At 38.2% G+C, this 19,676-nt stretch overlaps 1 protein-coding gene across 1 annotated transcript in view; it reads left to right on the top strand.

Annotated features, from left to right (window-relative positions):
• The window catches only part of SPIDR (scaffold protein involved in DNA repair), a 539,429-nt gene that overhangs the window by 209,688 nt on the left and 310,065 nt on the right, over window positions 1–19,676 (top strand). Inside the window, exon 9 of the mRNA XM_033125816.1 lies at window positions 19,349–19,562. Within this exon, the coding sequence (XP_032981707.1) occupies window positions 19,349–19,562 (214 nt within the window). The remainder of the gene's footprint in view (window positions 1–19,348; window positions 19,563–19,676) is intronic.

The following is a 19,676-nucleotide window of genomic DNA, read 5'->3' as shown; positions in this document are numbered from 1 at the left end:
GTTCTGGTCTCAATTCTGTTGGAGCTAACGGCTTATCTGGTCGCTTGATCTGTGCTTCAGTTTCTTTACTGAGAAAAGTGAACTTTGTTAAGCTTTTCTACTTTTAAAATTCTGTGTTGATGTATTATTACCTTGCCTTGTATATTGTTGATTGTAAAATCATTCTCAGAGCATTTTTTGCTTCTTAGTCCCTGTGTTTTACTGAACCTTTTACTTTTTCCATGATTGGAACTCCCTGATTTTTCACTGCATGACTTTCAAGAGAGGCACGTTTATGACATCATCTCATTTTAATCCTTAACTTTGTTTCTCGTATCCTTTTCCCTCTCTTCCCTATTAGTGTTTATTACAATGTTGTTGGAAGGAGATAACGAAGACTAAAGTATCCACTTTTGTTTAGCAAGTCTGACATACATTGCTCTGGCTAATTGTAGATTTTGCCTATTTTGACCCAATTTAAAGTGACTTAACTGATGAATTAGAAGTTTTCGTTAGACTGTATTAGTAGTTGTTATTACAAAGGAAAGGGAGTTAAGGGTTGACATTGAAGTGTCAAGAATTACATGGCAGTAGGGAACTCTGGATTCTGTTAGAACACCAGTAAGTATATTTTCAGCTCTTTTTGCCATACAGGTTTACAGTGTTTTCGGCTTTTCAGTGGGCCTGCTGTTCTATATAGAGGCACATGCAATTCTGGCCTTCTTCATGATTGTTTAGAGAAGGGTGGGTGTGAGACTGTAAACTCTAGAGAGGACTATACTAACCATCCACAATTAGTAATTTTTTATTTTACAATTGCGTTCCTGAAATTTTTCTTACCATATTTATTTATTTTTCAGTTGATGTTACATTTATAAAAATAGAGATATTTAAATACCTAGTTCTGTACTTTCTCTTTTGCCATATGACCTTTCAAAAGTTGTTTTCAGTGTGATTTTTGGCCACCATTTTAATCCTATTTTTCAAGCCCAAAATATTACCTTACCTATAGTGCTATGAAATAAGGTTTTAAATGAGGAAATTTTTCGATAAAGAAGACCTTGCTTCAGAGTAGAAGGGGTCAGTATGCACACTAGCTAGATCTATATATATATACCACACCTTGGAAAGTTTAACCTGTAGTAGCCCCCTGTCTCAGTCAGCTTGGGCTGCCATAACAAAGCACCACAGACCAAGTGCCACGAACAGCAGCCATTTATTTCTCACAGCTAGAGACTGGAATTCTTAGGTTAGGGTGCCAGCATGATCCAATTCTGGTGAGGACTCTTCCTGGCTTGTAGGCAGCTGCCGTTTTCCAGTGTGCTCACATGACGTATTTGTGTGCATAAGGAAGGAGAGATCTTTGATGTTTATTCTTATAAGGACATTAATCCTATCTTTGAATCAGGGGCACCATCCTTATGATCTCATTTAACCTTGGTTCCTTCTGTAGAAGCCCAGTTTCTAAATACAGCTACACTAGGGGTCAGGGCTTCAACATATGAATTTTTGGGGACACAAATATTCAATCCATAACATTCTACCCCTTGTCCAAAATTTAAGTCCTTCTCACATTCAAACTACATTCATTCCATCCCACCAATCCCCACAGTCTTAACTCACTCCAGCATCAACCCTAAAAGACAAAAGTCCAAAGTTTTATCTCAGTATCATCACTCAGATACCAGTGAAACTCTAAGTACAGTTCATCCTGTAGCAGAATTCCTCAACAGCTGTGAGCCTCTGAAACCAGACAAGTTATTTGCTTCCAAATACAATGCTGGGACAGATAATAGAATAGACATTACAAAAAGAAAAAATAGGCAGAAAAAAGGGGTGATAAGTCCCAAGCAAGTCCAAACTACTGAGGCAAATTCCATTGGATTTTAAGGCTCAAGAAAATTCCTCTTTGGTTCAATGCCTTCAGTCACCCCATGGTGGCGCTTTTGGGCTTCTTGCCCTTGTGGCCCTCTGCAAACCACCCCCTAGGCAGGGAAGGAGCATATGGACCACCTAAACAATGAGGTGGTCCCACCCTTTAAAACCCAGGAGAAATATTCAGCCGTGCCCCCTGGGCCTGTGGTGAGAGTGGCAGCCCTGATGATCTCTGAATTGCCTTTGGGTTATTCTTCCCTTTATTGAAGGATGATGCACATTCACAGAAGAGCTTTCTTGCCCTGTCCTGTGGGATGTAAGAAGTCCAACAACCTTCCTTCATTTCCTCTGACCTCAGACTCCTTCAATTCAAACTGGCAGTGTTTCTGCTCATGTAATCCTATAATCTCTTTTATCGAGTGATAGTCTAGCTATGCCCTTAGTGTTCTCTTCCCAACATGCTTTCTCATTTCTTACAATATGGATAGGCTGAGAATTTTCCAAATCTTGACGTTCTGCTTCTTTCTTTCAATTCATCTCTCTCCTCTCATATTTTACTATAAAAAGTTAGGAGGACCCAGGCTGTACCTTTAACATTTTGCTTGGAAATCTCTGCTGAATATCCAGTCTCATGGCTCACAAGTTCTATTGTCTACAAAACATAGAACACAATTCAGCTAAATTCTTTAACACTTTATATGAAAAATTGCTGTTAGTTTGGGCTGCTATAACAAAATACCGTAGACTGGGAAGCTTTAAACAACAGGTGTTTATTTCTCATGGTTCCCGAGGCTGGGAAGTCCAAGTTCATGGTGCCAGTAGATTCAGTTACCAGTGAGACAGTTTTCTGATTTGTAGACGGCTGCCTTCTCAACTATATCCTCACATGGAGAAGAGAGATAATCTCTCTTGTGTCTCTTCTTATAAGAACACTAATTGCATTCACAAGGGTTCCACCCTCATGACCTAATTACCTCCCAAAAGCCCACCTCCATATACTGTCACCTTAGGGATTAAGATAACATGTGAATTGGAGGGGACACAAACATTCAGTCCATAGCAATTGCGTTTCCACCAGTTTTCAATAACGTGTTCATTTCAATTTGATACCTCACCAGAATTACCCTAACGCCCAGATTTCTGGAATGCACCTTAAAACTGCATCCTGTACCCGTTACCCAGTTTCAAAGCTGCTTCCATATTTTTATGTATTTGCTATAGCACCCCACTTTAAGGTACCAACATCTGTCTTAGCTCAAGCTACCATAACAAAATACCATAGACTGGGTGGCTTAAACAATACAAGTTTATTTTCTCCCATTTCTAGAAGCTGGAATTCTAAGATGAGGGTGCTACTGTGATTATAGTTTCTAGTGAAAGCTCTCCTTTTGGCTTGTAGGCAGCAGCCATCTGGCTGTGTGCTCACATGGCCTTTCCTCTATGCTCAGCAGATAGAGAAGAATCTCTGTGTCTCTTATAAAGACACTAATTCTATCAAATCAGGGCCCCACCCTTATGATCTCATTCAGCCTTAATTACTTTTTTAGAGGCCCTATCTCCAAATACAGTTACACTGGGGGTTAGAGTTTCAACACATGAATTTTGGGAGGACATGAACATTTAGTCCAGAGTACCCTCTCTTGTCTGGTTTTATATAAACTTTGCCTTTTTGGCTCCTTTGTATTCTTTTTCCTTACTTGGAGTTCTTAAAAAATGAGATGTTCTAAATTCTCATTCACCCTCTATAGAACAGTAAGGCCACCCCTGCAGAACAAGTCATAGTGACATGTCTGGTAGTAGCACTGTGACATTGTGATCCAATGTAATTGTTGTTCTCTGCTAATTTATGATTGTTCTCATTGCTGTGGACTGTGATGAACATGTCAGTTGCCTGATCAGTATTGTCTAGTCTTTTTTTATTTTTAAGGGTTAGGTTTCAGATTTCTGTTTCATTCTTAGAATTATTGTGGCTTTTGGCAAAGGTTATTTTAAACTGGGTGAAAGGAAAGAAAAAAATATGGAATCAAGAAGTGAAAGCACAATTGTTTACAGTTCACTAAGCAGTTGTGGTTAAGAAATGTGTTTGTTCATCATTGCCAGATGACATAAAATCTTATGGCAGAGCATGAATTTTAAACAAAAAGTAATTGTGCTCTTTACTGGGTAAAGATGTAAATTCTTCAGAATTTTCTTTTTGGTATTAAAATATAGAACTCTGGTTAGAGCTTTACGAATTTTATTGTGAAATTATCTGTGAAATGAATCTGATGAACGTTTAAAACATTTACTCAGAAATTAAAATTTTGATTTACCATTAATAATAATGCAATAATGCAATTAATAAGAGTTTAACTTACTGAATACTTACAGAAGCATAATATTGCAAGGTTTTTGGTAATCATTGGTAAAGATAGGCATAATGGTAACCTCTTGAGAGAAAAGATAGTATAATTACATACAAATAAATACAATTCGCCTTTCAGTGTATGTTAATTAAAAAAAAACAGTGGTACAATACAGTGAATAGATAAAACATCATTTGGATTTTATTTTGGAAGTTTTGTATTCTTTTTCCTTACTTGGAGTTCTTAAAAAATGAGATCTTCTAAATTGCCCATTCACCCTCTATAAGTAAGGCCACGCCTGCAGAACAAGTATTGTTTATTTATTTTCTTTTGGAGCATCACTTAAATCACATTTAATTTGCATTCTCTGGGTACATATCAAGTCCAGTTGAGGCAAAGGGAGGTAGGTCAAAACCACCTTGGTTTGGCAATGAAATCAAAACTAGAAAAATAGTCCCCAAAGTTCTTTGTATCAATTTATATTAGGGTTCATTCAGCTCATACATATTTATAGCTACCTATCCAAGTACAGCAGAGTTCATGGTTTAATAGACAAAATTATTAATTCTACGTGTTAAAATTTTGTAAGTAAAAGGTACAGTGATGATATTCAAGGTGTAATCAGACAACATGGTGAATGTTTAAATTTAAAAAATTTATTACAGTAAAAGACACTATTAATCACCCTCAAAATACTCCCCCTCGCTTTAAACACGCTTGTTCCATCGTTCTTGCCACTTTCTGAAGCAGTTCTGAAAGTCCTCTTTCGTGAGTGTCTTTAGTTGTGCTGTCATGGCTGCCTCGATGTCCTGAATCATTTTGACTTTGGGGAAGATCCAGAAGTCACACGGTGCCAGATCTGGTGATAAAGGTGGATGAGGACGCACCATAATGTTTTTATTTGACAGAAATTGCCATACAGCAGAAGCAATGTGTGACACGAAGCGTTGTCATGATGGAGGATAATTTACGGCACACTGTAAAATACACTTTCTCTCAACCATAGCTCACACCTGACTGACGGCACTGAACAAGTTGAAACTTGTCACACACTTACTAAGGTTCAACACTCTGCTTCCTCTCTTAAAGATCCTTGTCTTTCTGTTGTATGGCACTCAGCAGCAGCATTCACTGTATTTTTTTATCACAACGGAAAGGCTCCATGTCACACTGTCGCTTCTGGTACGGCAATTTCTGTCAAATAAAAACATTAATAAAAACATTATGGTGTGTCTTCATCCACTTTATTTACTGGATCTGGTACTGTGCTACTTCTGACTGGTCCCCAAAGTCAAAATGATTCAGGACACCGAGGCAGCCATGACAGCATAACTAAGACACTCACGAAAAAGGACTTCCAGAACTGCTTCAGAAAGTAGCAAGAATGATGGGGTGAGTATGTTCGAAGTGAGGGGGACTATTTTGAGTGTTTTTTTTTTTTTTTAATTTATTGGGGTGACAATTGTTAGTAAAATTACATAGATTTCAGGTGTACAATTCTGTATCACATCATCTATAAATTACATTGTGTGTTCACCACCCAGAGTCAGTTCTCCTTCCATTACCATATATTTGATCCCCCTTACCCTCATCTCCCACCCCCCACCCCCTTACCCTCTGGTAACCACTGAACTATTGTCTGTGTATATGAGTTTTTTTGTTTGTTTGTTTGTTTGTTTGTTTTTACTTAGACGTTTATCATTTATATCCCTCACACTGTGGAGCCCGCTCCCCCCATCCACTATCTCTCTGACATCGCACCGAGACATCCCATTTCCACTATCTCCACTCCCAATGCTGTACTCTGCCTCTTGTAAATGTATACATACCTATATATACATATATATATATATATATATATAATATTATAGTTGGCATTCATTATTGTTCAGCTTCAGGTGTACAGTGCAGTGATCAGGCATCTACATCTTCCCTGAGATGGACTCCCAAATGGGACACGTGTCTATTGCATATCCTACAAAATCTTTACAACATTGTTGATTACGTTCCCCAGATTAATTTTCAAAACCCCGTGGCCATCTTGTGGTTACTGATTGTTTTCTAATCCCCTCACCTTCCCCCTTAACCCCACCCCCCCGCCCCTCTAGCAACCCTCAGTTTTTCCTCTTTGTCTCCAAAACTGTTTCTGATCATTCACTTATTCTTTTCTTTAGATTCCGCATATAAGTGAGATCATATGGTACTTAATCTTTCTCTGTCTGACTTATTTCACTTAACATAATGTTCTCTAGGTCCATCCATGTTGTTGCAAATGGTAAGATTTCTTTATTCTTTATGGCTGCGTAGTACTCCATTGTATAAATGTACCACATTTTCTTAATCCAGTCATCCACTGATGGGCATTTCAGTTGTTTCCATGTTTTGGCTATTGTGTACAGTGCTGCAATAAACATAGGAGTGCATAAAGATTTTTGAATTGGAGTTTTGGATTTCTCCAGATAGATACCTAGGAGTGGAATTACTGGATCATAGGGTAGTTCCATTTTCAGATTTTTGAGATACCTCCATACTGTTTTCCATAGTGGCTGCACCAATCTACAATCCCACCAACAGTGCACAAGTGTTCCCTTTTCTCCACATCCGCGCCAGCACTTGTTGTTTGTTGATTTATTGATGATAGCCATTTTGACTGGGATGAAGTGGTATCTCATTGTGGTTTTTATTTGCATTTCTCTGATGGTTAGTGAGGTTGAGCATTTCTTCATATGTCTGATTGCCATCTGTATGTCCTTTTTAGAAAAATGTCTCTTCAAGTTCTCTGCCCATTTTTTAATTGGGTCGTTTGTTTTTTTGAAGTTGAGTTGAGTGAGTTTTTAATAGATTTGTGATATTAATCCCTTATCAGATGTATCATTGGCAAATATCTTTTCCCATTTAGTAGGATTCCTTTTTGTTTTATTGATGGTTTCCTTTGCTGTGAAAAACCTTTTTAGTTTGATATAATCCCACATGTTTATTTTTTCTCTTACTTCCCTTGCGCCATGGGAGATATCAGTAAAAATCTTACTCCGGGTAATGTCTGTGAAGTTTCTTCCTATATTTTCTTCTAGGTATTTTATGGTTTCAGATCTTACATTTAAGTCTTTAAGCCATTTTGAATTTATTTTTGTATATGGTGTAAGGAGGTGGTCCAGCTTCATTTTTTTCCATGTGTCTGTCCAGGTTTCCCAGCACCATTTATTGAATAGACTGTCTTTACCCCACCGTACATTCTTGCTTCCATTGTTGTAGATTAAATGGCCATATAGGCATGGATTTATTTCTGTACTCTCTATTCTGTTCCATTGATCTATGTGTCTGTTTTTATGCCAGTACCATGCTGTATTTTGATTACTGTAGCCTTGTAGTGTAATTTGAAGTCAGGTATTGTTATACCTCCCACTTTGTTCTTATTTCTCAAGACTGCTGAGGCTATCCGGGGTCTTTTATGGTCCCATATAAATTTTAGGATTATATGTTCTATTTCTGTGAAAAACGTCATTGGCAGTTTGATAGGAATTGCATTAAATATGTATATTGCCATAGGCAGTATGGACATTTTAACTATATTAATTTTTCCTATCCATGAACATGATATGTGTTTCCATCTATTTATATCTTCTTTCATTCCTTTCTTCAGTGTCTTATAATTTTCTGAGTACAGATCTTTTACTTCTTTGGTTAAATTTATTCCCAGGTATTTTATAGTCTTTGGAGCAATTGTAAATGGGATTGTTTTTTTAATTTCTCCTTCTGATGTTTTATTATTGGTATATACGAATGCAACTGATTTCTGAATATTAATTTTGTATCCTGCTACTTTACTAAATTCATCTATCAGCTCTAATAGCTTCTTGGTGGAGTCTTTAGGGTTCTCTATATATAGTATCATATCATCTGCATATAATGATAATTTTACTTCCTCCTTACCAATTTGGATGCCTTTTATTTCTTTTTCTTGTCTGATTGCTGTGGCTAGAACTTCCAGCACTATGTTGAATAGAAGCGGAGAAAGTGGGCAACCTTGCCTTGTTCCTGATCTTAGGGGGAATAATTTTACCTTTTCCCCATTGAGTATAATGTTAGCTGTGGGTTTGTCATATATGGCCTTTATTATGTTGAGATATGATTCCTCTATTCCCTCTTTCTTAAGGGTTTTTATCATAAATGGCTGTTGGATTTTATAAAATGCTTTTTCTGCATCTATTTTTATTATCACATGATTTTTATTTTTCAGTTTGTTAATGTGGTGTATCACATTAATTGATTTGCAGATATTGAACCACCCTTGCATTCCAGGGATGAATCTCACTTGATCTTGGTGTATGATTTTTTTAATGTATTGCTGAATTCTGTTCGCTAATATTTTGTTGAGGATTTTTGCATCTATGTTCATTAGGGATATCGGCCTGTAGTTTTCTTTTTTTGTGGTGTCTTTGTCTGATTTGGGATCAGGGTGATAGTGGCTTCGTAAGAAGTGTTTGAGAGTCTTCCCTCCTTCTGGATTTTTTGGAAGAGCTTGAGGAGAATAGGTGATAATTCTTTTTTGAACGTTTTGTAAAATTCACCTGTAAAGCCATGTGGTCCAGGGCTTTTGTTTCTTGGGAGATAGTTGATTATTGATTCAATTTCTCTGGTGGTAATCAGTCTATTCAGGTTTTCTGTTTCTTGAGTTAGTCTTAGAAGGTTGTACGCCTCTAGAAAATTGTCCATTTCTTCCAGATTGTCAAATTTGTTGGCATATAGTTGCTCATAGTAATTTCTTAAGATTTTCTGTATTTCTGTGGTGTCTGTTGTCACTTCTCCTTTCATTTCTGATTTTATTAATTTGGATCCTCTCTCTCTTTTTTTTAATGAGTCTGGCTAAAGGTTTGTCAATTTTGTTTATCTTCTCTAAGAACGAACTCTTGGATTTATTGATCTTTTGTATTGTTTTTCTGGTTTCTATTTCATTTATTTCTGCTCTGATCTTTATTATCTCCTTCCTTGTCCTCCCTTTGGGCTTATTTTGCTGTTCTTTTTCCAGATCCCTTAAGTGTGAAAATAAACTGTTGATTAGTGATGTTTCTTGTTTCTTGAGGTAGGCCTGCAATGCTATGAATTTCCCTCTTAGGACTGCTTTATCAGCATCCCATAGATTTTGGGTTTTCATTTTCGTTTGTTTCGAGCTATCTTTTGATTTCTTCCTTGATCTCCTGCTTGACCCATTCATTATTTAGTAATAAGTTATTCAGCCTCCATGAATTTATGTGTCTTCCAGTTTTTTTCCTGTAGTTCATTTCTAATTTCATAGCACTGTGATCAGAGAAGACAACTGGTATGATTTCTGTTTTCTTAAATTTATCAAGACTTGTTTTGTGGCCTAACATATGGTCTATCTTGGAAAATGTTCCATGTGCGCTTGAGAAAAACGTGTATTTTGCAGCATTGGGGTGAAATGCTCTGAAAATATCGATTAAATCCAAGTGGTCCAATGTATCATTTAAGGCTGTTGTTTCCATATTGATTTTCTGTCTGGAAGACCTGTCCCTTCTTGTCAAGGGTGTGTTGAAGTCCCCTAGTATGATAGTGTTACTGTTGATCTCTGTCTTTATGTCAGTCAGTACCTGTTTTATATATTTAGGTGCTCGTATGTTGGGTGCATAGATGTTTACTAGGGTTATGTCCTCTTGTCGGATCAATCCCTTTATTATTCTATAGTGCCCATCTTTATCTTTTAATACGTTCTTCATTTTAAAGTCTATTTTGTCAGATATAAGTATTGCAACTCCAGTTTTTTCTCATTGCCATTTGCATGAAATATCTTACTCCAACCCTTCATTTTCAGCCTGTGTGTGTCTTTTGTTCTGAGTTGAGTCTCTTGTATACAGCATATACAAGGGTCTTGCTTTCTTATCCACTCAGCCACCCTGTGTCTCTTGATTGGAGCATTTAATCCGTTTACATTTAAAGTGATTATTGATAGGTACATAGTTATTGCCATTTTTAAATTTGTAGTTAGATTGTTTTAATCTTTCTTCTATTTACAGAAGCGCATTTAGTATTTCTTGCAATGCTGGCTTGGTGGTAATAAATTCCTTTAGCTTATTCTTTTCTGGAAAGCTCTTTATCTCTCCATCAACTTTAAATGATAGCCTTGCTGGATAAAGCAATCTAGGTTGTAGGCCTTTGTTTTCCATCACTTTGAGTATCTCCTGCCACTCCCTCCTGGCCTTCAATGTTTCTGTAGAAAAGTCATTTGATAGTCTTATAGGAGTTCCCTTGTGTGTAACCCTCTGTCTTTTTCTTGCTGCTTTTAGGATTCTCTCTTTGTCTTTAAGCTTTGCCATTTTAACTATAATGTGTCTTGGTGTGGACCTGTTTGGGTTTATCATGGTTGGAACTCACTGCACTTCCTGGGCTTGTATGTTGGTTTCCTTCATCAGGTTGGGGAAGTTTTCGGACATTATTACTTCAAACATATTCTCAATCTCTTGCTTACTCTCTTCACCTTCTGGTATTCCTATGATGTGCATGTTGTTGTGCTTGATGTTATCCCAGACGTCTCTTAAGCCATCCTCATTGTTTTTTATTCTTTTCTCTTTCTGTTGTTCCGTTTGAGTGATCTCTGCTACCTTGTCTTCTAAGTCACTGATTCGATCCTCTGCTTCATCTAACCTGCTGGTAATTCCTTCAAGTGAGTTCTTAATTTCGGTAATTGTGTTCTTTAGTTCTAACTGGTTGTTTGTTATGATTTCTGCATCCTTCTTTATGTCTTCTCTAAGCTCCTTAAACATTCTTATCACCAGTGTTCTGAACTCTGTCTCTGAAAGGTTGGTTACCTCTGCTTTATTTGGTTCCAGTTGTGGAGGTTTCTTCTGTTCTTTTATTTGGGACGTGTATCTTTGTTTCCCCATTCTGACTGACTCTCAGTGTTTGCTTTGATGTATTAGGTAGATCTCCTAGAGTTCTTAGTTCTTGCTAGGTTATCTTATGTAGTATGTGTCCTTTATATTTGACTTGCACTACTTCGTTCTTCTCCTCTGCGTGTGCTCCAAAGGTGACTCTTGTGTTGTGTATATTGTCCTGTTCAAGAAGATCTTTAATTGCTTTTTGCTTATGAGTAGGTGGGGTTAACTCCTAGGCTGACTCGTTTGTGAGACTTGGCTCTGCCCACCGCAGGGCGTTCTGCTGCATGAGGGTTGACCACTTAAATGTGGTTTGGCCCCTATGGGCTCTTGTGCCTTCAGAGAATTCCCTCTGCATGTGTGACTTGTAGGTCAAACCCGGTGGTACTCTGGTTTGGTCTGGAGTTGGCCTCTGGATATGTTGAATCTTGTGCCTCTTACGTTGGGCCCTGGTAGGGCAATTTGAGAACAAAGCAAATCACCAAGCACAACAACAACAACAACAAAGAAAAAAAAATCAAATAGATTCACATGTAAAAACACCCGATAATCCCCACTCGACACAGGTAAAGATATCAAAGATATAAAGACAAAACACAACAAAACAAAACAAAGTAAAACAAAAAGCAGCGCCAGTCTTGTCGTAAGTCCACCAAGTAATGTCCAGGTTGTCCTCTGTTGTACCAAAGAAACCCCTGCTTATTGCGCAGGCAGAGCCAGTCACTTGGTGCCCAGAGTGACTTTGGGGCTGTAGATTTAAAGGCGTGGGCTTGAGGGGTCTGGATGATAGATTTTACAAAGTCAGTGCAGTTTCTGCCCTTGCCTGCACATATGCACACCGAGAGTAGCCCCACCAGCCCCGTGTCCAGTACTCCTGAGTCTTAGGGCACTTCTTCAGTATGTGTGTGTATGGAGGCGGTGCGGGCGGGAGATTTCTGAGCTGCTGAAAGCCCAGAGCTGCGTATGCCGCTTACTGCTGATCCCTGGGAGTGCCTCCGCAGTTGCACTTGCCCCGCCCTAGGCAGGCCAGAAAGGGTGGGGGCTGGTGATGGAGAGGTCATCTCTCTCCCAACCCAGCCACGTCACCCTCTCCCCTCAGGCCAGAAAAGGTGGTGGCTGGGGGTGGAGGAGTCTCTTCTCTCCTAGCCCAGCCGAAATCACACTCTTCCCAGCCTCTTCCCTGGGTCAGAGCTGCCTGTCAGTCTTCCCAGAGCCAGAGCACTACTACGTCTCCTCTGTAATCTGACACTACTCCTCAGTTCAGGGGCCAGTTTAAATCTCTAGAAGGGCGGGGGGTAGGAATGGCAGAGCGGGGGAGGGGCCCAGGTAGGGAGTCTGTGTTCCTTGTCCGCCCTAGGGCCCACTAGCCGCCCTCCCGGCAGGAGAGATCAGCTGTGGGACGCAGGGAAAGAGCCCACCTCCTAGATTTTGTGTTCTCTGTTTCGCCCTGGGATCCCCTGCATGTTTGGAACTGCGGGTGCCACGGTGGTTTTCGCCGCCGCCGCCGCCACCACTGGCCGGGACTCCGCCAAGGGCCCGCGCGTTTTCACTCTGCTCCTGTCCTTCCTTCCCCTGCTCGCCCAATTAGCACACCTTCAAGTAATCCTTCCATGAGTCTCTTAGCTGTTCTGTGTGATGAGCAAAGAATTCTTTTATGGGTTATAAGTCCCGTTTGTAATAAGATCCGGAGGAGAACTCAGAAAGTGCGCCCCGCTTCCGACATTCCTATGACGTCATTGTATTTTGAATGGTTTTAATGGCAATGTGTCTTTCACTGTAATAAACTTTTTTTGTATTTAAACATTTACCGTAGTTTTTTTTATCACACCTCGTAAAGGAGAGTAATTATTTTAGTTGGAAGAGGAGAATTGTGTTCAGAGAGTTCACCAGGGTGATGGTGATGAAACTCTTTCTTAAAGCATGGTCTATTTTTCACCTCATGTTAGAAATAATTTAAAGATACTTGAGTAGAGCTATGGAATTTGAGGCTAGAACACTAAGGAGTAATAGGTAACAAAGGCATTTCTATACCGTGCAGAGTAGTTTCGATTTTATACAGTGGATGGCCATTGAAGGGTTCAGGTACAGGGTGGCTATCATTAAATTTACACTTAAGAAGAGAACTCTGGTGGGTCTTATGAACAGTAAATCAAAATGGTGAGGTATTAGACTAGGGAGATATGTTAGGGCCAGGCTATTACAATAACTACGAGGCATCTTAATATAACTAAAACTGATATTTTGATACAGTATTTTTCCCCGCCACCGGCCCCACTCCACACACACACACACACACACACACACACACACACACACACACACACACACACCCTGGGCGGGGGGGCGGGGCAGAGAGAGAGAAACCTCATCTAGAAATCTTCCCTGTCTGAGTAAATATTAACTGGATTCTGCTTGGGCAGGTCAAAAATATTGGAGTCATTCTTGACTACTTTCTGTCATGTTCTACTTCCAGTCCATCAACAATTACTACTGGCTCTATCTGCAAAGTATATCTAGTTTCCATCATTTCTCACCACCTGTATGTCCACTTCCCAGGTCCAAGCTACCATTATCTGTTCTGGATGGCTATAATAGTTTTCTACCTGGTCTCCCTACTTCTTTCCTGTGTTTTCAGTCTGTTCTGAACAAAGCAAGTCATATACCTTCTCCATTGGCTTCTCATCACACTCAGAGGAAACCCCAACTACACAGTTATAAGACCTGATTTCCCCCTGCTTGACTGTTCCGATCTGATCTCCTATTCTCTGCCACCCAGGCAGAGAATTCAGGCAGACTGCATTTAGTCCTAACCGGAACTGGACTGGACTCTTCTATAAAAAGATGGAATGAACTTTTGGGGCAAGCTAAGACTTCTAATGGGAATGTTGAAGCCACCAGAGTACAATCCTATTTTATTTTGGCATTTGGATGGCCCAGTTGAGCATAAATAAGAATTATTACAGTCAAATCATTTGGCCTTGAGGCTAGGTAGTCTCATTCAAAAGTATTCCTAGGACTAGTCATGCATTGGATTCTGTTTATGTAACTACAAATATAAACTTGTTAATTATTTTTAACTCTTAAAGTCAGACTATGGCCAGAACAGAGATGTGACGTAAGTTATAGGACATACTGTGAATGTTAACCTTGACAGTGAAAGAGAAATTATGTGGAATTAAAATTGTGTTGCATATGTGAGAGGAGAATGTAGACAGCTGCATAAGCTCTTTTTCATTTTACAAAGTTAGGAGTCCCTAGATAACTATCAGAAATTAGTAGAATAGAACATAGAGTTGGTTAAAGATATTATTTAAAATTTCACAAGTAACTAACAGAAGCACCCCAAATTAGACCATTTGGTATTGGATGTGTGTATTATTATTTTGGGAGTAAAATCTATAAAATACATTTTTAAAAGGAGTAAAATCCTATTTGCATGTGAAACGGATGAACTTAAAAATCACCTGATGTCTATCCTTGACCCTTTCTGTGCTGTCTAGCCACCTTTCTCCCCATCTGTATGCATGTGTCTGTGCCTCTCTGCTTGCATGTACATAATAGGTGAGGACTGAGGAAAAAAGGAATGGTGGGTACTTATTGATGATTCGTCCTGAATGAGAGAAAATAGTACCAGTTTCAGAGATAGTAGACATACATTTTAAAGCAAGACAATGGATTAGCTTGTTAGGATATCTGTGAAGATAAAGAGAGACAGAGTAGTAATATAGGGAGGAAATACAAATTACTATGTGGACAATGTTTTGATAATTAAACTGAGCAACTTAAAGTTAGTGCAATAATAACACTATGAAAAGTTTTCTGTTAGAAAAACCTACAGATGTTTCTCTCCTCTATAGAAGGATGATTTCAGTATCTTTCCCCACATACTATCACTGCTTCATTTGGTACTTCCTTGTATAGTTTTTGTTAGTTTCTTGTGTTTCTTGTGTAAGTATTCATGAAAGCCTCATAATATATATTAATTCATCAATATAACCCATTGAGGAGGATTTGAGGTGACATGCATATAAATGGACTTTAGATACTTGTATATTTTAAATAAGTCATTTAACCCAGTAGTCACAAATATGGTTTATTCTTATATTATTTACTCAATTCTTTTGTGGCCTCTTGGTCATTTAAAACCAAAGACTTTTTAAAGAGCAGTTAGCTGATAAAATAAATCACTCATTTATACATTCATTCAGTAAATGTTAGCCTTTAAGTTAAATATTTTCCATTTTTTAACTGAGAACTGTTTCATGTGCTAGGTAGATGTATGGATAGAAATTACTAGATCTTGTGGTATTTTTTCTGTATGAATATTTCTATTCCTGTGTCTTAATCATTTAAAGTTTTTAGCGTTATATTTTGATATTTGTGATCGCCATTTGATCTTTGTGGCACTTTCTCTTTAGTGTTTAGTACTATGACAAGTTACCCTTTTTTTTTTTTTCAGTGTAGTAACCAGTGTTGAAATCCTCATCATGTCCAGCTAGCCACAGCAAGATCCTCACTGGAGTTAATTTTTCAACCTGATGTGCTTTCTTTACATTTTAAACAAATCCTATATTTTAGCATAATAAAATAGGGGAAAAAGCATCATTCACAATTTCCTATCTTTAACTGGCATTTACCCAAAAACGTTTTGGTTCTCGACTGAAAGGATACTCAGTTTCTAGGATTAGACCTTCCAGTAATCCTTTCAGACCTTAAAAATGTCTTGGAGCAACTAACTGTTTCAGTTTTCTTACCTGTCAAAAAGGGAGGTTAATATCTTCTTACCTATTTCATAGGGTTATTGTGGATCAAGTATGACAATAGACTTGCAAATGCCTTGAAAAGTTAATAATAACAGTGACCATGGTATGATGACAGTGCCATTTATTATATGTGTGATGGACCAGGCCCTGCACTATGAGCTTTCTATGTTCTCTTTCTCTTGATATTTGCAGTGTTCTTGAGGATGGCTAATACTATCTCTATTTAAAAATGAGGATACTGTTATAAGAAACATAAGTATAGATAAGGTATTTGAGGATTTCAAAGGGAAGGAATAGTTGCTTCTAGCTGGTTCTGGAAACACTTCCTGGATGAGGTGATATTTTGGCTGTCTTACAGCATTAATGGAAAATGTTGCCCCGCTGGTATATAAATGGCCTTATACGTACCATGCATCTAATTGCAAAATAGTCTTCTTCATTTGTAAAACCAGTATTTCTTGTGTTCAGATTGAAAGCTTACCTCAAATACTAATTTGTCTTAGGTTGCCCATGCTTTTTTCTTCCTCAAATGGGAAATTACACTGCTTTATTTTTTTCAAGGAAGGCAGGCCACTGGTTTCTCCCTAAAGCTGTGTTAGAGGTTCTTTAGGGGACATTTTAAAGTACTTCGCAGAGAGGCATAGTGTTGTTCCCACCGCTGTGGGGAAGTCAAGATAGTGCCACTCAACATTCCTTCCCAACCTGTTTAGTCACTAAGCATGCTGCAGTATACCAGGGCTGTAGTTATAGTCAATATCATAAACAGGGTTTATTCTAAAAGTTATTTGGTGCTGTAAATCTTGAGCATAATTCATAGTTATTGGAATATTGTCAGGATTTATCATAAAAATCTTCAGAGAAACTGTGGTCACTAGCACAATGATTCATCTTAGTAATACAGGTTTTTCTGCTGTAATATTCGATATGTGTTTCTTTATAAAATCTGTCAGGGCCTATGGGAATTGTAGGATTGGGGCAGACCACTGAAAACATGTTTAATCAGAGCTGCACAAGGCAATAATTAGTATCTGACGAGAGAACTTGTGCTACTTGGGCACGCAGCTGAGCATGGCCAAAGGATGCCACAGCAAGTATTACAGCCACACAGAACCAAGAGCATATGCTCAGCTGGCCCACTTGACCTTGAGCAAGACAGCGGGTGCTAGTGAGCACAGGTGGCTCTGGAGTAGCTGCTGTCAGTGGTTGATGGGTGAGGTGGCAAGCCTGCCACACATTGTTGAGAGTGAGCCCTGAGTACAGGTACAAGTTTTAAAAATTCTTAAAATATGTCCAAAAATGCTCCCGTGGCTAGTGCAGCCCCTAAATGTAGGGCTTTTCCCTTTGTTGCTGAAGACTCTAATTTTCCACCACTGCTCTGGCTGCCTTGCCCAGGATAAATGGTGTGTGCACCAAAGTGACCTCCATGTTGTCCTGACTTCTTTTTCTATTTATCAGTTGAATATGAGCTACTTTTTATTAAACAAATACCTGTTGTGGCAGAGCAGATTCAGTGTTCACTTTCTAGTCAGTGCCTTTCTTTAATATTTGCTTTTACTCCCCCATCTCCTTCCCCTATAGTGAGTAGCTTAACATCGTGCTTGTTCATATCCTTCCCCCATTCTGTTTCCTTCCTTGCCTTAAGAAATGTAGAAAGATAGATACATACCTTAGGAAAGATAGATACATACCGTTGTTCAAGATAGTGCTCTGGGGAGGTGTTGTAGCCTTTCTTATTAATATGTGTATACATGCTATTGGCACTTAGAGAAAGGAAGGGATAGAAAATTAGGATGGAAAAATTGAGTGGAAAATGACAGAAGAGAATGAAAGGAAGAAAGAAATGGAAACAAAATTAAACTGTATAACTAAAACCTTGACACTATTTAAATATTAATTTTCATTATTCACTATTTAACCAGTTCGCTAAAGTGGTAAAGAAACTCATATTAGTTGTCTATTATTGCAAAGCGCTATGCTAGACACAGCATTTGTAATCATATTTAATTCAATTTTAAATTAAAAATCAGTAATAGAAAAATATAAGTGAACTCACCGCCTAGAATTAATAACACATTTTAATCTTTTGTCTATTTTAATTCACATACTTTATATAACAGAAAAAAATATGACAGATAAGTTGAAAATCACCTTGAGTTCCCTTCCCGAGTCACACTCCTTTCTCTCTCCTTAGATACAGCTGTTGTGAGTTTTCTATATATCCTGCTAGTATATACAGAGAGTACCAAAAAAATGTATACACATTTTAAGAAAGGAAAACTCTTAATATATACTGATAACAAAAGATGAATCCAAGTCATGTTTGATTTCTGCAATTACAAGAGGTGCTCAAAGTGGTTACCATCAGTGTCCAGATACTCCTGATTATGGCGAACTACTGCTTGAGCAACGTTGGCCAAAGTGTTAACATCACTTAAAATGTGTATACATGTGTTTTTGCACCCCCAGTATATACTTTTATTATGTATGTATTTATAACAATATTTTATGGATTACTGTGTTTTAAAAATAACACTATAAGTATCATACTCTCTATATATTGTGTATCCCCTCTTTTTTTTTGGAGATTTCTCCATACTGATACATACAGACCTGGTTCACTCATGTTAACAACTTCTGTGTAGTGTTCAGTTGTATGAATACACCACGGTTCATCCACCCTCCTAACTGATTTGTGCTGGGTCCAGTTTTCTGCTCTTACAAACAATACTGAGATAGGTTTCCTTGTTTAGGTCTCCTGGTGCATGTGGCAAGAATTTCTGGGTACTTATCTAGTATTTCTGGGTTATAGGCTATGCTCACTGTCAACTTCATTTATCTCATTTAATTCTTAAAAATGTTAATTCAACCAGGTGACATGAATCCCAATTTTATACATGAGAAAACTGAGGTGTTCAAGTGCTATGTAACTTGGCCAATTGGATAAGAGAGCTAGTACTTCCAGATTGAATTCTACCCACTTAAATCTAGAGTCCTAACATCCAGCATTCCACATAAATCCTCAATTTTTAAACTTTATGATCATTAGAACAGTTGCAGCCAAACAGTCATACTGCATCATTTCAAAGTAGAGAATCAAAACAGGTAATGAGGTAAAAGGGGCATATAAGAAAGAAGAAGGATCAACAGGTGGCTATACTCCCTTTGTTGTAGTTACCAAAATTTTCAAGTTTGGGAGTAAAAACATGTTATATGAAATGATAGGTCTGAGTTTTCCATATGCGCAAGACTATTTCTTTATGATAGAAGATTATATTTTATACTGCTTAAAATATATTAAATGTAACATGCAGCCTATTTTGGGTTTTTAAAAAAAGATGTTACAGGGAGCATGTTATAATCTGTATTTACTCTGCAAAGTGTACTGACCATTTTCTCCAGGTGAGGAAAGCTATCTGAACGTGATTCTTTTGTTCATGGCACTTTGAACCATATGTCTTTTAGACTGTCTTTTTTCTTTTGTTCTTTTTTTACCTTCTAGGTAGAAGATCTGGTATATTAATTGTGAAAATTTTAGAGGTGCATGAAGAATGCACCATCCAGATTGCCATGTGTGAGCAGTTAGCGGGACTGCAGGCTGACAGCCCTTCTCCAAGTGAGGGCCCTGGGACTGGCCTAAAGGTTCTCTTCACCAAGGAAACTGCACACTACCTCAGGGGACAACCTCAAGACGTCATCCATATCTACCCTCCCTGGTGAGTACAAAACACTGATTCTAAAAGTGACCAACAGTGAGTTTGTCTCAAAAGACATTTTTATCACAAACATTTTTTGCATTTTATTATAGAGAAATGCTAAGGAAGGAAGCC

The sequence above is a fragment of the Rhinolophus ferrumequinum genome, chromosome 14, assembly GCF_004115265.2.
Source record: "Rhinolophus ferrumequinum isolate MPI-CBG mRhiFer1 chromosome 14, mRhiFer1_v1.p, whole genome shotgun sequence".
Classification (NCBI taxonomy): domain Eukaryota; kingdom Metazoa; phylum Chordata; class Mammalia; order Chiroptera; family Rhinolophidae; genus Rhinolophus; species Rhinolophus ferrumequinum.
Note: the sequence above shows the minus strand (reverse complement) of the source record. Positions and strands in the feature narration are given on the sequence as shown.